At 37.3% G+C, this 18,133-nt stretch overlaps 1 protein-coding gene across 1 annotated transcript in view; it reads right to left on the bottom strand.

The window, feature by feature from the left end:
• PGAP1 (post-GPI attachment to proteins 1) overlaps positions 1-18,133 on the bottom strand; it is a 79,053-nt gene that overhangs the window by 40,882 nt on the left and 20,038 nt on the right. The window contains exons 4-6 of the mRNA XM_029934171.1: positions 6,814-6,985; positions 3,278-3,435; positions 275-327 (exon numbers count right to left, since the gene is read on the bottom strand). Coding sequence (XP_029790031.1) covers positions 275-327; positions 3,278-3,435; positions 6,814-6,985 — 383 coding nt within the window. The remainder of the gene's footprint in view (positions 1-274; positions 328-3,277; positions 3,436-6,813; positions 6,986-18,133) is intronic.

Genomic DNA, 18,133 nt, shown 5'->3' with positions numbered 1-18,133 from the left:
AAATAACTTTGATTTTGGTAAATTATGATAAACTCTAAAATTTTGATATTTGAGTCTAGCTTCATTTGAGACTGATGCTATTGGTTTGTTTAAGAAATGATTTTATAAGTTGTCAAAGGAACCTTGGTCAAACTGAGACAAAAACCAAGGTTAGTGTTCTAGGTACTTAAGTCAATCTTTCTCCCATACTTTATTTTTGGATACAGTTCTAATTAATGCACTTATGAGGAAAAAGGAGCACCACAAATCACTAAGTTAAGTTATATTAACTTACCACACAATGGAGAGGTGGTCTGTTGAGACCCAGGTCTTAGGCACTGCCGAACTCTAAAAGGACAGGAAAAAAAATCCAACTTAAGAAAAGCACATTTGTTATTCTCCAAAAGGTCTGAAATTCTCATAAGCTAATATTTAGAAACATGTAAAATTAGTTTCACTATTTCATGATGTACAGACATATTTAAATAATGTATTCTTATAAAAAGCGATCCAAAAATATTAAGGTAGTTCCTGCATAAAAATCATTCTGTCATTACTCCTTAGTCAAGCTTAAATTATCCTTTAAAAATTATTAACGTATCCAAGGAGTCCTTAATGAAGTTTAAGGTCTAATTCTATTACTCTATTAAGAGGCTGAGTTTATGATTCTTTAATAAATCACAATTATTTTAGTAATTTTAGTTCTGGCTAGACTATCCCTTGATAAATTCAAAGATATTACTTCTTAATCAGGTGTGCTTAAATCTACCCAGACTTGGGGAGATTTTTCAAAATAAACATGCCTGATCACAATACCAAAACTATTAAATCAGACTCTTACAAGTAGGGCCCAGGGTTATTTATTTTGAAAAAAAAAAAATCCCTTGATTAGTATATACTACTAGTTAGAGACAGAATAGCAAAAGGCTCCTAAAAAATATAACTATTTGAAGACAGCTTCCTGACAATGGCACAGTACCCCCTTCAAGAACTAGGGTCTCCTTTTCATACCAGGTAATGACTTCCTTCCCTGTGAATAGCATCTTATATACAATGGGGAAACATTAAGTAAAGCTGATTATTATTTTTCGCAGTCTCTCTCTTTGCATTCAAGAAAGGGTTGCATACTGTCAGCCTGGGTCACTTAATGGAACTCCTTCAAAAACCTCCCAACAACTTAAATACATACTTAGGGTAGTTATAGGAGGAAATATCAATCTGTATAGTGTTTTTAGTGCCAGTATCTGTGTGAGTGTAAATCACAGCATTTCAGCATACCTTACTAATAAAATCGCGGTCTCTAACTTAATTTTTCTAGTTCCAGTGGATGTAAATGTCAATTAGCTATTTTTGAGATGATAATTAAAAATGGTTACTTCTTAATAATTGTTTTTAAAAGTAAACATACATGTAAATATATAAAAGTCTATAAACTATTTAGGGACTAAAATACTAAATAAAATTCAGGCAATAACCAGCTTTGGGAAAATTCCATTAAGAAGTAAAATATTTTCATCAGAGATACAATTATAAGCTCCTCAAACAACAAATTATCAAACGCATTAGAAAAGAGGGACACAGACACACAGACACAAACACAAAGAAACCAAAGTTCTTTAAAAGACAAGCTGCAGGATAGTACACCAATATAGCATCATGCTCCAATCAAGTCTAGGAAATAATACATCCAATTTTATATGACTAAAACATTTATTTACTAAAGAGTTGATATTTTGTGTTTTGAGGACGCCAAGCAAATATCTGCCCAAAGCAATCAACATCAAATAACAAGATTCATACTAATAATGAGGTCTGAGAGATTTTCTAATTTAGTTTCAAAGCTATTATATGGTTATATCACCACTCCTCCAGTAATAAGAAAATGGTGTGTAATTGCAGAATGGCTTAATAATTTTTGTTCTATGTGTGGCAAGTATTCAATAATACTTGTTCAATAAAGGAACAGTAATCTAAGATGGGGCAATAGAGGAACTGAGCAAGGGAATATTTGAGAAGAGAATAACCATGAAACAAAGCACAATCTCCTGAAAAGCAAAAGAACTCTATCGATTTTTTTGAATTAAGTTATATGGGGTGCCTGAATGGTTCAGTTGATTAGGTGTCTAACTCTTGATTTTGGCTCAGATCTTGAATTAAAGGTTCATGAATTTGAGCCCCACATTGGCCTCTGGACTAACAGCACTGAGCCTGCTTGGGATTCTCTCTCCCTCTCTCTCTGTCCCTCTCCTGTGTCTACTCTCTCGCTCTCTCAAAATAAATAAACTTAAAAAAATTATTTTAAAAAAAGAAATTAAGTTATATTTGGAGATGATGTGTAGTATACACATGTATACATACTACATATAATACCTACATATTGTGTAGAGTTAAAAAGTTAACTGAAGATTTCAAGGTAAAAAATATAAGAAATAATATAAATCCTAAAAAAAAAAAACTTGAACTCACGTTACTGTATCCCAGTTAAAGACCAAATACTTGGTGTCCTAGCAGGGAAGTATAATTAGCAATTGAATCAATGAGGGTTCTGTTTTACTATCAAAGCTACTTTTTTAATTTTAAAATTGGTAAACTTTAGGGCACCTAGGTGGCTCAGTCAGTTCCACTCAGTTCATGACCTCACAGTTTGTGGGTTTAGGCCCCACATTAAGCTCTGTGCTGACAGCTCAGACCCTGGATCTGGCTTCAGATTCTGTGTCTCCCTCTCTCTCTGCCCCTCCCACCCCTCTCCCCCCCGCCCTCTCTCAAAAATAAACATTTAAAAAAAGAATAAAAAGAAATAATTGCATATGTTAAAAAAATAAATTGTATAAAAAAGAGAATAAAAAGAATAAAACTGGTAAACCTTTATTCAAGTTTAACACTCAAGAGTATGTGATACGCTTGATATTCCACTTCCATTGTATACAGCACACCACTCAGATGTAACAAGAGGCCCTTGGACTTCAGTCTGCAAATTCTCATAATTTAAACCCTACCAATGGGTATTTATTTTGAACAAGAAACAATTATTCTTACAAGCCACTTTCACAAATAAGTCATTTTCACAAACTTTCTAAGGTCCTTTTCACTTTCTGTGGACATAAGCACGTATGCCTCTGCCTTCCCAACATAGTCATTCTTTTATATTCTGTCTCTCTCACACACCAATGTGCATACACACACACACACGGCACTACACCAACTCAGTAGTCATTTTCAAGCAAGTACATATTTTTCCTTTCATATCCCACTGTATCCATCCTGTTACTATTTCAGTAGAATCTTAGAAAAAGATTACCACAACAGATAAGGCACTGGTATGATGGCTTAATTTTGGTAGAAAAGTCAGTCCTGAACGAACTTGGTAATCCCGGAATCCTCCAGCTACAGAAAGTGTGGTGAAATTTATGTGTCTAGCATTTAGAATCCAATAGTTGTTTACAGTCATATAAAAATCTGGTAAGAAATAAAGACACATTAAAAATTAGTAATCATTTCCTGCAACAGTAAAGTATTTATGATACTAATACTAAACTGAATTTGTTTAAACCATACTGAATTGCCTATAAACAATGTTATTCACATTTCTCATTTTTTAGTAAAATCAGTATCTTTACACAGTCTGTTTTTCCATTAAATCAGACTACAAATACTGAGTTGCTAAAGATCTCAAAAAAGAAAATAGATATCCAACCTTTATTAGTTGTGACAAGTCCAAACACAAACAAGTCTCTACATTCCACAAAGATGCTGCTATATCATGAGCTGCACGGTGTAATAAGGAGAAACCCCCAAAATTCTACCAAAGATAAAGTTCACTATGCTGAACAATTGTAGATCTTCCTAATCATGGCAGTTTGAGAGATTAGCAGCTCTCTACTGTGGCCAGTTACCACCATACAAAGTACTACTTAAGTGCTTAAAATAAAATCAGGGCAACGACAATCATTTTAGTCTTGGGATTCAATGCTGCTATGGAAAAATCTAAGGGTTAAGAAGGTTCTACTCATGATGCACCTGAGTGGCTCAGGTGGTTGCCATCTGACTCTTGATTTTGGCACAGGACATGATTTCACAGTTTGTGAGATTGAGGCCCACACTGGGCTCTGTGCTGACAACATGGAACCTGCCTGGGATTCTCTCTCCCTCTCTGCCCCTCCCCTACTTGTGTGTCCTCTTTCTCTCTCTCAAAATAAATAAATAAACTTAAAAAAAAAAAAAAGAAGGTTCTACTCATTTAGTGTAAGTAACAAGTAGCTCAGTGGAAGAATCTACAATTTTTCTACTTTATCCATGGAAGATGAAAAAAATATAGTGTCAAAGATTTGAGGTCAAGGCAGGAGAGTTCTCATTTTCGTTCCTGATTATCAAAACTTAATGTGTTTTTATCTTTGCATTTGATCCTATTGAGGGCTTTAAACATTTTGACACAGCAAACTCCCCCCATTAAAGATTTCAGCAGTATTTACTTAGAATATGACTAAGCAGGCCCATTCCTAACATCTGCAGGTCCTGGGACAAGAGTATTGAGGTATACATTCTATATGTCTAAATATTTAAAAGTAAAAATTCCAGCTAACAAACTGTTAAATCAACTATCTCTGCCTACCTTGACAAATACGTATCTTTAAAATAACCTGGAGGGCCAAGATGAAATTACAAGTTCCAGGATACCTCAGAGACGGACACTAGACTATGATAGCATAGGAAGAGCAGATCTAGGACTCATCACTGTACTTTATCATCTCCTCTTCCCATCCCAATTTCATCCTGCACTACAAGGATGAAAAATATCCAAGCTCTATCTGTATCTCATGCAGAGCCAACCCTTAGCCACAACTCAAGCTTATCCACCTGCCCTCACAAGAGTTCCAGGTAAGATGTGCACATAGGCCATGAAGAAAAGTCTGGAGGTGGGGTTACATGGATCATGGTCCAGAAGTAAAGGCACAGCTACAAGTAGAGAGCCTGCTTGGCCTATATACTCCTTACCTTGTGGGGGATGGCAGTGCCAGGTCAAGGACCTCTAAAGTTCAGAGCCCGTGCACAGCTTCCATTCCCTATGGAAGGGCATTATTTCCATCAAGTATTAACAGGGAATGCAATTCGGGAGGACATATGGGTTTCCTAAAAACCTAAGATCTGCCACACTTTGAACTTTTGTTTTTTCATTCTAATTTTGGTTTATTGAAATATGAAATAAATACAGAATAAATAAGAAAGAGGGTTGCCAATTACTGGAAAGGGACCATGACTTTAAGAATTACTTTCAGCCTGAACCTTTTAGAGACAGACCATCACTAGCCTTCAAAAACAGTAAAATTGGACTCTTTTGAAAGCTCTTTCCTCAAAGAGTTTTTTAAGATGTATTCTGAGTAATTCTAATTTAACATACATGGCTCATCCACATGAAATGTAATTTTAAAAGTTCTCAATTGTGGTGACAAGTATTGGGACTATGCCTTTGAATTTTTTTCTAAATCTATAGGTCATTTGTAATTGTTAGTATTATTAAAGCAAATTTAAGCAACTTCGCTAAAACTAAAAAATTATACTGAAAGATTTCTATAGACAAAGTTTTAAATATAATAAGGGAAAAAATTAAACTTCACTGTAGATAGTGCTGCATCAGATATTCCAGCAAATAAATTACTCCTTGACAATGTTACGTTAAAATGGGTACTTTGGTTTGGAGTCACTAAGGTTATTTCTCATTTTCATCACAATTAAGATAAGGCAAGAGGGACACAAAACCTGAGAGACTACTGAATACTGAAAATGAACCCAAGGGTTGAAGGGGAGGGGGAGGGGAAGGGGAAGGAGAAAGGAAGGTGGTGGTAATGGAGGAGGGCACTTGTGGGCAAGAGTACTGGGTATTATATGGAAACCAATTTGACAATAAACTATTAAAAAAAAGATAATGCAAATTTTGATAGGGTAAGACGTGGTGTAAATTTACTAATCAGAAAAAATAATTCTTTTTCAAAGACTTTCTTCTGTCATATAATATTTCAATACACAGTGAAAATAATACTTTTTTTTTGAATGTTTATTTATTTATTTTGAGAGAGAGAGAGCATGAGCTGGGAGAGGCAGTAGAAAAAGGGAGAGGGGGAATCCCAAGCAGGCTCCATGCCCAGCACAGAGCTGGACACAGGGCTTGACCTGATGACTGTGAGATCATGACCTTAGCTGAAATCAAGAGTCAGATACACAACCAACTGAGCCACCCAAGCACCCCAACACTAGACTCTTCTTTAAACATGCGGGTAATAATGGTACCTATCTAAAAGACTGCTCGAAGCTTCAAGTGAAATAATAATGTATCACGTAAAGTCCTTAATACAACACACAAAATATAGTAATAAGTATTAGCAGAATTATCTCAAATTCTAAATTTGTTAAAAAATTTATTTAAAATTTACATGGTAACCTATTTATTTTAAAACAAGGCAATTCTACAGTTCTACTTAAAATATAGGCTTAATTTTGAGTAGAATGCTAGAAGAGTTAACAAAACACAGGAAGTTTAATAAACATACTTTAAGGGAGTCATCCCAAGAGTAACTAAACTGAAGCCCAAGTATGTAGGAATTATAAGATACCTGTTCTCCACGGTAAAATGCTACTGTCAGAGAAAACTAACAAGTTTCAATTATTAGCCTAAGTTGAAAGTCACAAAGAAAGATGCTCAGAAAATGGAGGTGTTAATTTGAAACTACGCTGCTTCACACATGGATAAATCTACAGCACACTCTAAAGAAAGTAGGTGCAATGATTTGTTTAATCCTGAACAATAATAAGGAGGTCACTTAGTGTTTATCTAATACTTACCTGTTATGAAACGATCTAATGGCATCACAGGAGCAACATGAGGTGTAGCTTGTGTAATAAGAAGATTTATCAGATCTTGTTTAAAATTTTTCAATGTAAGCAATGCCCTTGCAACAAGGCCACCCATAGAATGACCGATTATTGCCACACTTTTTGGAGCAAATTCATGACCCTATTAAAAAAAATTGCCAAGGCAAAATGGAGGCTTAGTATCATAAAAATTCCAAATCCTTCCCTTTACAGATATGAACAATTTTATAGAAAAAATAAAATTAAACTACTTATATAAACTGCATAAGATAGAGAAATATATTTTCATCTATTTATAATTTGTATATATTACTATTTTGTATTCTGCCAAATATTTTTAATAGCTATGCTTTGGTTTTCTGAACCAAAATCAGAACTCTTTGTCTAGCATATCATGTCTTGCCATTTGTTATATTAGATGTAAAAGGTATAATTGTATTTGGTTTATACCAGACTATTAGATTATATGGCACAGAAGATCATTTATTTGAAACTGAAAACATCACAAAAATTCAGAACAATTATGGCTGCCACAGCAATATCACACTTCATCATATTGATAGATCTTATCAAAAGTTAATTATTGTGCACCTGGGTTTAAAAAGAAAGCAGCATTCCAAAACATTTATTCACTGACAATATTTTATTTTCAAAATAAGCACTGCTTTTTAAAAAATCTTTTCAGTCTCCATATAGTATCCTTAGTTTCACTACCAAACTTATGCTTAATGCCCTCCACATTGATTCATCTATGCCTTCTCTCGTAACTATGAATAAATTGGACTTTTTACAGAAAAGAATTAACATAATAAGCCTGAGACTGTTATTCTTATAATGGACTGCATATAAGTTGGCTCTGGGATACAGTCTGGGACCTTAGATTCTGGGATTTCCCCATAATTTCCTAAATGGTAAGAATGGCTCACGATGCTGAAACTGTTTTGCAAATAATATGGTTTATATTGCACACCTGCTGTCCTGGTTGGGATTTTAGTACATGCTATGCACAGTGTGTCTACATGACCAGCCTCCAGTAAACACTATGAGCACTAAATTTTTCATGAGCTTCTCTCACAGACAACACTTCACACATCACAATTCGTTGTTCTAGGAATTAAATGGATCCTGTGTAACTCCCCTGCAAAGACAGTTGGAGACTTGCACCTGGCTTCCTTCAGATTTTACACCATGCACCTTTTCTTTATTCATTTTGCTTTGTATCCTTTCATTGTAATAAATCATAACCATGAGTACAACAACGTGCTGAGTCCTGTGAATCTTTCTGGACAATCATCAAGCCTGGTGGTGGTCTTGGTGATCCCCAACACAGAGCTGATCTTAAAAAATGCCTCCTTTTGTGCTCTGAAACCCATCCCCTTCTGTCTTCTCAAGTACATCACTCCAGCAAGTCTTCTCACTTTTTTCTTGCATTGTTTCTCCCTCTCTCCCAGATCATTCTTGCTAGTATAAAAATATAATATTATTCTCCCTTAAAAAATAAACTCTTTTGACATCAACTTTGCCCTTTCTCTACATCTCTGTAGTGTAACTCATCAAAATCAACTGCCTATACAGTACTTGCGATCTCCAATTTCTTAACTCTAAACACTCTTACACCTATTCCAATTAGGCTTTCACTTCAACACTTCTCCAAAAATGTTATCAAGTCACCAAGGAATCTTATGGCCAATTCTCAATCCTCATCTTACATGAAATGCTAGGATTTGACATAGCAGATCACTTCTTCCTTTTTGAAATGACTTATTTGGATTCCTTGACAACATATTATCCTGGTTTTCCTCTTACCTCATTGGTTACTTCTTTTTAGTCTCTTGCTGTTTCTTGTTATTTCCTTCTCATCTCTCTGATCCCTCTCTCTCTCTCTTTTTCTAATGTTTATTTTTGAGAGAGAGATAGAGAGAGATAGTAAGAGCAGGAAAGGGGCAGAGAGAGGGAGACACAGAATCCAAAGCTGACTATAGGCTCCAAGCTGTCAGCACAGAGCCTGACGCAAGGCTTGAACTCAAAACTGGAGATCATTACCTGACCCAAAGTCGGATGTTTAACCAATTGAGCCACCCAGGCATCCTGTCCCCCTATCTCTTAATATGGGAGTGACTCAGGCCTCAGTCCTTAGGTCTCTTCTTTCATATCTTGACTCCAGTGATCTCATCCAGTCTCATGGCTTTAAATACATTCATATACTGTCAAGCCTCAAATATTCTCCAGACTGGATCTCTTCTCTTGAACTCTAACCTTACAATCCAATCACATCCTAATTACACTTGGGATGTCTAAAGTACATCTTAAATCAAACATGTCTAAAACTAAACTATTAATCTCCTCCAAATCTATTCCTCCTACAGTTTCCCCCATCTTAGGTAATGGCATTTCAATCTTTCTAGTTGTTCAGCCAAAAACTCTGGGTCATTCTCACCTCCTTTTGTTTCAAACTGCCCCTCCATATCTGATCTGCCAGTAAATCTTGTTGCTTTTAAGATTGATACCAATCTATTGATCACCTCCAGTGTTACCAAGTTGATTTAAACCGCTATTATTCATGCCTTAATTATCGCAATGGGCTTCTAACTGGTCTCTTTACTTCCACTCTCACGTCCCTTCACTTTATCCTTGAAACCGTCCACAGAATAATATCATTAAAACCTAAATCAGGATATGTCACTCCTTTGCTCAAAAATCTCAGCAGTGTCTTTCCCTATCATTTCAAGTAAAAGCTAACATTCTTAAAATTGGCTACAAGACTCTATAATTTGTCCCCTCTCCTCCAAATTTTCCTTTACTAACTTATATCTGTTCCAGCCGTACCAGTCTCCTTGTTTTTCTTCCAATACAGATCACATGTGCTGGTCTCATATATTTTATCTGTTTCCTCTATCTGAAGTACTTTCTTCCTAAATACCCTCATGTCCTCTAATTTATAATAAATTATCTGCTTCTCAATACAGATCTTTGCTGGGCACCCTTATTTGTAATAACAGTCTTCTACCCTTGCTCCCTATGTCCCTTTCCTGTTTCATTTTACCTCTTGGCATTCATGCAGAATAAATGAGGTTTACTCCATGTAAAATGTCCTCTCACTTTCCCACAATCAAATCTTATCCATTCAACAAAATTCAGTTGTCTCAAATTCCTACAGTACCTGGTTGTAACAGGAACCTTATGTTCTAAAAGCCTCAATATAAAAGTGAGTTTATTGGGTGGAGGAGGGGGGGAAAAGGGGTGATGAACATGGAGGGGGGCACTTGTTGAGACAAGCACTGGGTGTTATATGGAAACCAACCTGACAATAAACTATAATTAAAAAATAAGATAAATAAAAGTGAGTTTATTAGCTCTATTATAAATTTAATATGTAGTCATTAGGGAAAATATGAAAACAAAAATAAAGAAGGAAAAACATTACCTCACATAACACATTAAAGATATGTTTATCTATTGTGAATGACATTTATTGAGATAAATTTCATTCTGTAAAAACATATTTATCTTATCTAAAATATACCAAACACATAAAAGTTCCTGTACCTAATTTGGCTTGTCTCCTTCTATAATATCCAGTACAGATTTAAGTTTAAAAAAATACTTGCTACTGAAGTAACTTTAAAATGCAAAGAACTACGATGTCTAAATTTCATTTTCAAAATGCATAGAAATATCATACTACCTGAATTTTACTATAGCTAGATAGTTAAGTCTTCAAGTCAGGCAGTGCAAGTTCTCCAATACTGTCCTTTTTCAAGACAGTTTGGCTTTATTAGGTACTTTGCATTCCACGTAAGTTTGTCAATTTTTATAAAAACGCCTGCAGGTATTTCATTAATTTGTATTTTTTTCTTTAATCAGTCTAGATAAGAGCTTATCAATTCTTAGATCTCTTAGAAGAATCAGCCATTGGTATAATTTTTCCCTTCTACTGTTTGTCTATTTTCTGTGTCCCTGATTTCTAGTCTCATCTTTATTGTTTCCTTCCTTCTACTTTGAGTTTTACTTTGTTCTTCTTTCTATAGCTTAAGTTGAATGGTTGGATCATTTTTAAATCTTGTTCTGTTCTAACATAACATTTAAGACTACAGTACTTCTTCTAATCGCTACTTTAATCTTATAAATTCTGATGTGTTTTCATTTTAATTAGGTTCAAACCATCTTCAAATTTCACATTTCTTTTTGACCTCAGTTTTCTAGACGTAATCTCCAAATATTTTCTGATTTTCCAGGTGTTTTTGTTAATTTTAAATTTAATTCTGCTATGTCCAGAAGATATGCCCAGTATGATCTGAATCTTTGAAATTTATGTTAACTTGCCTCATGGCCTAGCATATGAAATTTTTTAGTAAATGTTCCTTTTGCATTTAAAAGACAAGATAGTTGGTGGGGGAGCTAAGATGACAGCATAGTAGGAGGACCCTAAGCTTGTCATGTCCCTCAAATACAATTAGATAACTATCAAATCATTCCAAATACCCAAAAAATTGATCTGAGGACTGACAGAACAAACTGCACAACTAATAGAGGCCACATTGAGAAAGGAAGGAAGGTAGGAAGTGCAGAGACTTAGTTTGGGCGAGAAAGTGATCATTGGTGGCAGAGGGAAGGGAGCCCTGGTCCTAGAGAAAGGCAAGAGAGGGTGGAGCACACAGGGGCACACACAAGGAGAACACTGGAGCCATTGGCTGGGAAAACGAAAGGGGCAGATTTTCATGAGTTTTTGCAAGTAGCAAAACTTTAAAGGCTTGGCTGGAAGAGACCCCTGAGAGCACTGCCATACTCCTGAAAAGAAGGCAAACAACCCCAGGGTGGAAGGCACAATCTACGGATCACCCAAGGCATATGGGGAGGAGCTGTTTGTTCTTCTAAGAGTACATCTGTGAGAGGTAGCAGTCAGAGAGATGCCTCTCCAGGGACAAAACAGCTGGCAAGAGCCATTTCTCTCCCCTGCCCCTCAGCATAGGTACAGAGACACTTGTTAAGGGCAGCTAAATGAGACGTTGGCTTTTAGCCTGCTTTGCTCCTAATGCCACATCCCTGTGTTCTGGCACAACTGCCCTCCTAGGCCAAACCTTTATCTATCCCAGCACAGTTTCTCAAAAGACCAGCATAGGTCCCTGCCACAGTACATTCCTGAAGTTTGAGGTTTTAAAAGTCAGCAAGCTTGGCTGGGATAGAGTCCAAAGTGCACTGTGCTTGTCTAGGCAGGCAAGCAACCCAAGGCTGACAGCCTGAAAATAGATCTGAAAAAAATGCCTGGGACAAACAAGGGGAAATTGTTCATCCTTCTGGGAGTGCTTCCCTGAGAGCACAGCAAGCATGGGGAGGGGTCTCAGGGGACAAAGGAGATGGCTGGTACCATTCCCTCTCCCTCCCCCCACTCAGCATAAGTGCAGAACCACCTGCAGTAAACAGCACAGCACTGACACTGGCTGCCTAACCTGCTTACACCAACACTGCCCACCTGCCCAGTACCAGCAGAGTGGGCCCCTTCCCCCAAAGATCAGCAGAAACCCCGACATGTACCAGGTCAACCAACCAGAGAGTTCTTCAGTATTCATGAAAGAAGTATCAGGTCTGATTGAATAAATAGACCAGAGCATACCTAATTAAAACTTACCACACTCTGGTCTAGGTTCAAACACTGCCCACTGCAAGCAAGGAGAGCCTCTGTAGACCACTGGCCTGAAGGACAGAACAGCCAACACAGCCAGCGATATGCAGGCAGCACACATCAGAGACAGCCCCTGAAGTGCCAGGCCCTGGACACTATATGACCTCTCCTTCATAAAGCCATTACTCTCAGAGGCAGGAAAAAACAACAGGCTTTTCTAACAGAGAGAAGACAGAGACTTAGACAAAATCCAAGCCTGCTGCCAAGGAAAGAAAAAGAAAAGGTGGCAGGGCCAGAGATTTAATCAAAACAGATATAAGTAGTATGCCTACTGGAGAACTGTTGGGCTTGAGAAAAGCATAGAAGATATCAGAGTGACCCTGGCTGCTGAGACAAAAGAATTAAAAAACCCATCAGTCAGAAATGAAAAATGCAATAACTGAGATTTGAAACAGACTGGATATTACCAATTCACAAAAATAGAAGAAACAGAGGAATGAATAAGTTTTATGGAAGATAGAATAATGGAAAATAATGAAGCTGAACAAAAGAAAGAATTATGGATCATAAGAATAGACTTAGGGAACTCCATGACTCCAATAAACATAGTAACATTTGTATCATAGGAGTCCCAGAAGAACAAGAGAGAGAGAGAAAAGGGAAGTTTATTTGAGGAAATAATAGCTGAAATTTTCCCTAATCTGGGAAAGGAAAAACACATCCAAATCCAGGAGGCACAGGGAACTCCCATCAAAATCAACAAAAGCAGACCAGACTTCAGGCTATATCACAAAGCTGTAGTCATTAAGACAGTATGGTACTGGCACAAAAACAGACACATAGTCAAAGGAACAGAAGAGAAAACCCAGAAGTGGACCCACAACTATATGGCCAACTAATGTTCAAAAAAGCTGGAAAAATGTTCAATGGAAAAAAGATAGTCTTTTACAAAATAGTTTTGGAAAACTGGATAGCAACATACAAAAGAATGATATTGGATCACTTTCTTTAAAAATTTTTAATGTTTATTTACTTTTGAGAGAGACAGAAAGAATGTGAGTGGGGGAGATACAGCGAGAGAGAGACACACACACAGAATCCAAAGCAGGCTACAGGCTCTGAGCTGTCAGCACAGAGCCTGACGCGGGGCTTAAACTCTCTCCCCTCTCTCTCTCCCTTCACTGGCTCACCTGGGCATGGGCTCTCTTTCTCAAAATAAAAAAACAAACAAACAAACAAAATGAACATATGGGAAGCCAATAGGTTGAATAGGTGATGGGTACTAAGGAGAGCACTTGCTGTGATAAGAACTTGGTATTGTATGAAGGTAATGAATCACCAAATTCTACACTTGAAATTACCATTACACTGTATGTTACCTAACTGGAATTTAAATACAAATGTGAAGAAAAACAATTTTAAAAGCAAAAAAACAAAAAATAAAGGAAACATAGTTCCTACAGTTGTTAGATGTAGTATTCTGTAAATCAACAGGTTAAGCTGGTTAATCCTGTTCATATTTTCCATACCTTACTGATTTTGTCTATTTTATGAATTACAGAGATAAGATTACTGAAATTACCAAATCTAATCATGGATTTTCCTATTTCTTTCTCTGTGTTCTGTTAGTTTCTGCTTCATGAATTTAGAAACTTTGTTATTAGGTGCATACTCACTTGAGACTGTTTTTGCCTTCTTGGTGAACTCTATCATTATAAAATATCCTTCTTTATCTGTGTAATACCTTTCGTCCTAGAATCTGTTCAATTGATATTAAGATAGCCATGCCAGCTTTCTCATGATGGTGTGTATGCATATTTTTTCCCATTCTTTTAAAAGTAATTTATGAGGACCTTTAAAGTGGCTTTTACTTTCTAGTAAATAGACTAGCATATAACTGGGTCAGTCTTGCCTCTCTTATGCAGTCTGACAATGTCTTTCTTTTAACTGGATTGTTTAATCCATCTATACTTAATGTAATTATTGGAAGAGCTGGGTTTAACTCTATCATTTTGTCATTTGTTTCCTATTTGTCCCAGATTGTTTCTTTCTTCTTTCCTTCTATTTCTTCTCCATTTACTCTTTTGCTGTATCTCTTTTTGTTGCTAGTAGTCTAGAAATTTCAACATGCAATCTTATCAGTCTACTCTGAATTAATATTATATCACTTACGTAATGCAGAGGAATAACTCTATATACTCCTCTCTTCCTTTTCACCATTATCATATATTTTCCTTCTAAGTTATAAACCTCACACTATGCTTTTCTTGCTGTAAACAAATTGTTAACCTTTTTATTTTGAATGAATTAAAGAAAAGCTGCAAAACTAGCACAAGAGAGTTCTCCTAAACTTCTCATCCAACTTCACTTATTATTAACATTTACATAGCTATATGACAATTATCAAAATGAAGAAATTAACGTTGATGGGGTGCCTGGGTGGCTCAGCCAGGTAAGTGGCCGACTCTTGGTTTCAGTTCTGGTCTTCATCTCACAGTTAATGAGTTCTAGCCTCACATGGAGTTCTGCACTGATGATGTGGAGCTGCTTGAGATCGTCTTTCTTCTCTCTGCCCCTCCCCTGCTGGTTATGCTTTCTCTTTCTCACAATAAATAAATAAAGTTAAAAAATATTAACATTTTAATGTTGGTTCAACAGTATTAACTAAACTGCAGACCTAATATAAATTTCATCCATTTTCTCACAAATGTACTTCTATTTCAGGATTCCATCCAGCATCCTACCTTGCATTTATTGTTGTTTCTCCTTAGTTTCCTCTAATCTGTGACAGTTCTTCATTGTTTGTTTATTTCTGACCTTGATACTTTTGAAGAGTACTGGTATTTTGTTGTATGACTCTCAATTTGGAGTTTTCTAACGTTTTCTCATGATTAATGTGAGATTGACAATAAGGCCATAGAAATTATGCTGCATCCCTCTCAATTCATCATGTCAAGGAGGTCTATATCAATATGTCTTATTACTGGTGATGTTAATTTTGGTTAAGATAATATCTGCCAGGTTTCTCCACTATAAAGTTATTCTTTCCTTTGTAGTTAATGAATACTTCAGAAAAGTTACTTTGAGATCATGTAAATATCCTTTTTCTCCTCAAACTTTCACCCACTAATTAGCATTCATCTTGTCTGCAGCAAGTATTACTGTACTGTTCATCCAACACTAATCTTTTATTTCTCTTTGTCTACTAATGACAAACTGCCAGTTTTTGTAACTCTGAAAATATCTTTATTTTGCCCTCACTTTTGAAGAATATTTTTGCAGGGTATGTAATTTTAGGCTGAGAGTACCTTTCCCAATCTCATCTTCAAGATCTTTAAGATGTTATTCTGTTTTTTTGGCTTTCACTATTTCTGATGTAAAGCAGTGGTAATTTTTATTGTTTATCCTGTATGTTAGGTAAAGGATCTTTTTCCTTCGGCTGCTTTTACGATTTTTCTCTTTAATCTGGTTTTCAACAATTTGACTATGACATACATCAGTGTGATTTTGTGTTTCTCCTGCTTGACATTCACTGATCTTCTTGACCTGTGGGTTGAAACTTTTGAATCATCAGAGGAGGAGCCAAGATGGCGGAGAGGAAGGGCGCTCCGTAAACTTTGTCTGCCCCATCTATCGAACTGAGATGGACATTACTCTCATCTGCAAGAGTGGAAGGAGAAAATACAGACTCCAGAAAGAAGACAACCTCAAAGATGCCTGAGTGAGTGAGTGCGAACTGGAAAGATTGGAAAACGGGCCAGCCCAAGAAGGGCAGGGGAGGTGGGAGCCCCAGCCCAACATGGGGCAAGCGCACGGAGCCCGAGAGACAAAGGAAAGAGACAGAAAGACTGAATATGCTCATAGTACTGTCTCTGGGGAAGAGATGAAGAACGTTTAACTATGCTTGGAGAGAGAAACTCTCACTCTATATATAACTGCTGGGTAGCCCAAATCCCGAACCCGAATGGCACAAGGGAAAGAACAGCTTCCAGCCCTGCGCCATCCCAGCAGGGAGTAGTCGGCAGCGGAGGCAGCCCCAGGAAAGCGCACTTCTGCCTCAGCTGAGGCAGCAGGAGCATATACCTCATTTTCACAGCGCATCTCGCCTCCAGCATTGGCCGCGAATCCCAAATCCCGGTGCCAACAGGGAAAAAATAGCCCTCACCCCTACGAGATCTGGCAGGGAGTTAGCTGCGGTGGAGGCCGGGGCGCGCGCTCCAGCTGCAGGAGCAGCAGCTCATTTCCAACAGTGCCCGGTGCCTCAGGCAGCAGCAGTGCAAATCCCAGCCAGCGACAAAGGAAAATGCTCCCTCCCCTTACTGCGATCAGGATCCCTGCCGGGAGCTGGGAGTCCACAGCAGTGTCTGTGAGGGCATGCACCTCACCACCTGCAGCAGCAGCAGCATAAATCTGTGCCAGCACCTAGAGAAACTGCTCCCTCCCCCTAAGAAGCCAGTCGCCAAAGCAAGTACATCACATCTGTGGTAGCATAAAAGTGCATGGACTAGGATTTTGAACCGAGGCAGGCCTGGAAAATACAACTTGGCTCAGCTGCGGCACAAGGACTCATTAGAGTGGCCTGCAGTGCTTAGTTCCAGTGGAGCGTGGGGTGCCGCCCTTCTACTTTCTGCAGCCTCCAAGGCAGAGCCTCTGAGAGCAGACCCCCAAGACCTACTACACCAATCCACGACTATCCACAAGAAGGAGCTGCTGCTTTTTTTTCTTCTTTTTTCTTTTTTTTGTATTTATTTTTTATTATTATTACCTTTTTTACTTAAAAATTTTAAAATTTTTACTTATTTTCCTTTCTTCTTTCTCTCTTTTTTTTTTTTTGAAATCCAGATATATTCTCCTGTATCTCATCCTTATCTCCCCCCTCAATTGGTCATACGCTTTTAGACTATCCATTGTCCTTTGTTGTCTCTGACCCCCTTTATATTTTTTCTTCTCTTTTTTTCGTCTTTCCTCTCCATTTTCTTTCTTTCCGTTCCCTTTTTTAATTTGTTTGTTTGATTTGTCTGTGCATTTGTGTGCTTCTGTTCCCTCTGTGTTTGTCTGTCTGTTTTGCTTCTTAGGGCAACCCCAAGAAACAAGCTAAAGTGTGCATGATGGTGAGTCCAAAATATCACAGAGTAGGGAAATAAAATAGTCAAAGGCACAACAAGAGAAACTGAGAGACACTATTAAAAGAATATTTCCTGAAACGACAGGCCCTGGACAGCCAATAAGCCTCCTTTAACAGAGAAATATTAACATGTGCACAGTGCACATCAAGCTTTCTAAAGCTGACAAGAGACAGAAAACTAGCAAAAATGACAAAATGAAGGAACTCTCCCCTGAAGAACCTCCAGGAAGAAGCCACAGCCACAGAAAGGCTCAAGGCAGATCTAGACAACATACTGGACAAAGAATTTAAAAAACTTGTCATAAAATTAATCGCTGGGGTTGAAAAAAGCATCAAAGAAGCAACTGAGACAATGACTAGGAACTTTGAAAATAGGTGTGATGAGTTAAAAAAAAAGGCTATAAATGAGGTGAATAATAAAACGGAGGCAGCCACCTCAAGGATTGAAGAGGCAGAGAGAAGAATAAGTGAACTAGAAGATATAGTTATAGCAAAAGAGGAAGCTGAAAAAAAGAGAGAGAAATTAATCCAGGAGCAGGAAAGAA

Source organism: Suricata suricatta, chromosome 3 (genome assembly GCF_006229205.1).
Source record: "Suricata suricatta isolate VVHF042 chromosome 3, meerkat_22Aug2017_6uvM2_HiC, whole genome shotgun sequence".
NCBI lineage: Eukaryota > Metazoa > Chordata > Mammalia > Carnivora > Herpestidae > Suricata > Suricata suricatta.
The sequence above is the reverse complement of the archived record's forward strand: the minus strand, read 5'-3'. Positions and strand labels throughout refer to the sequence as shown.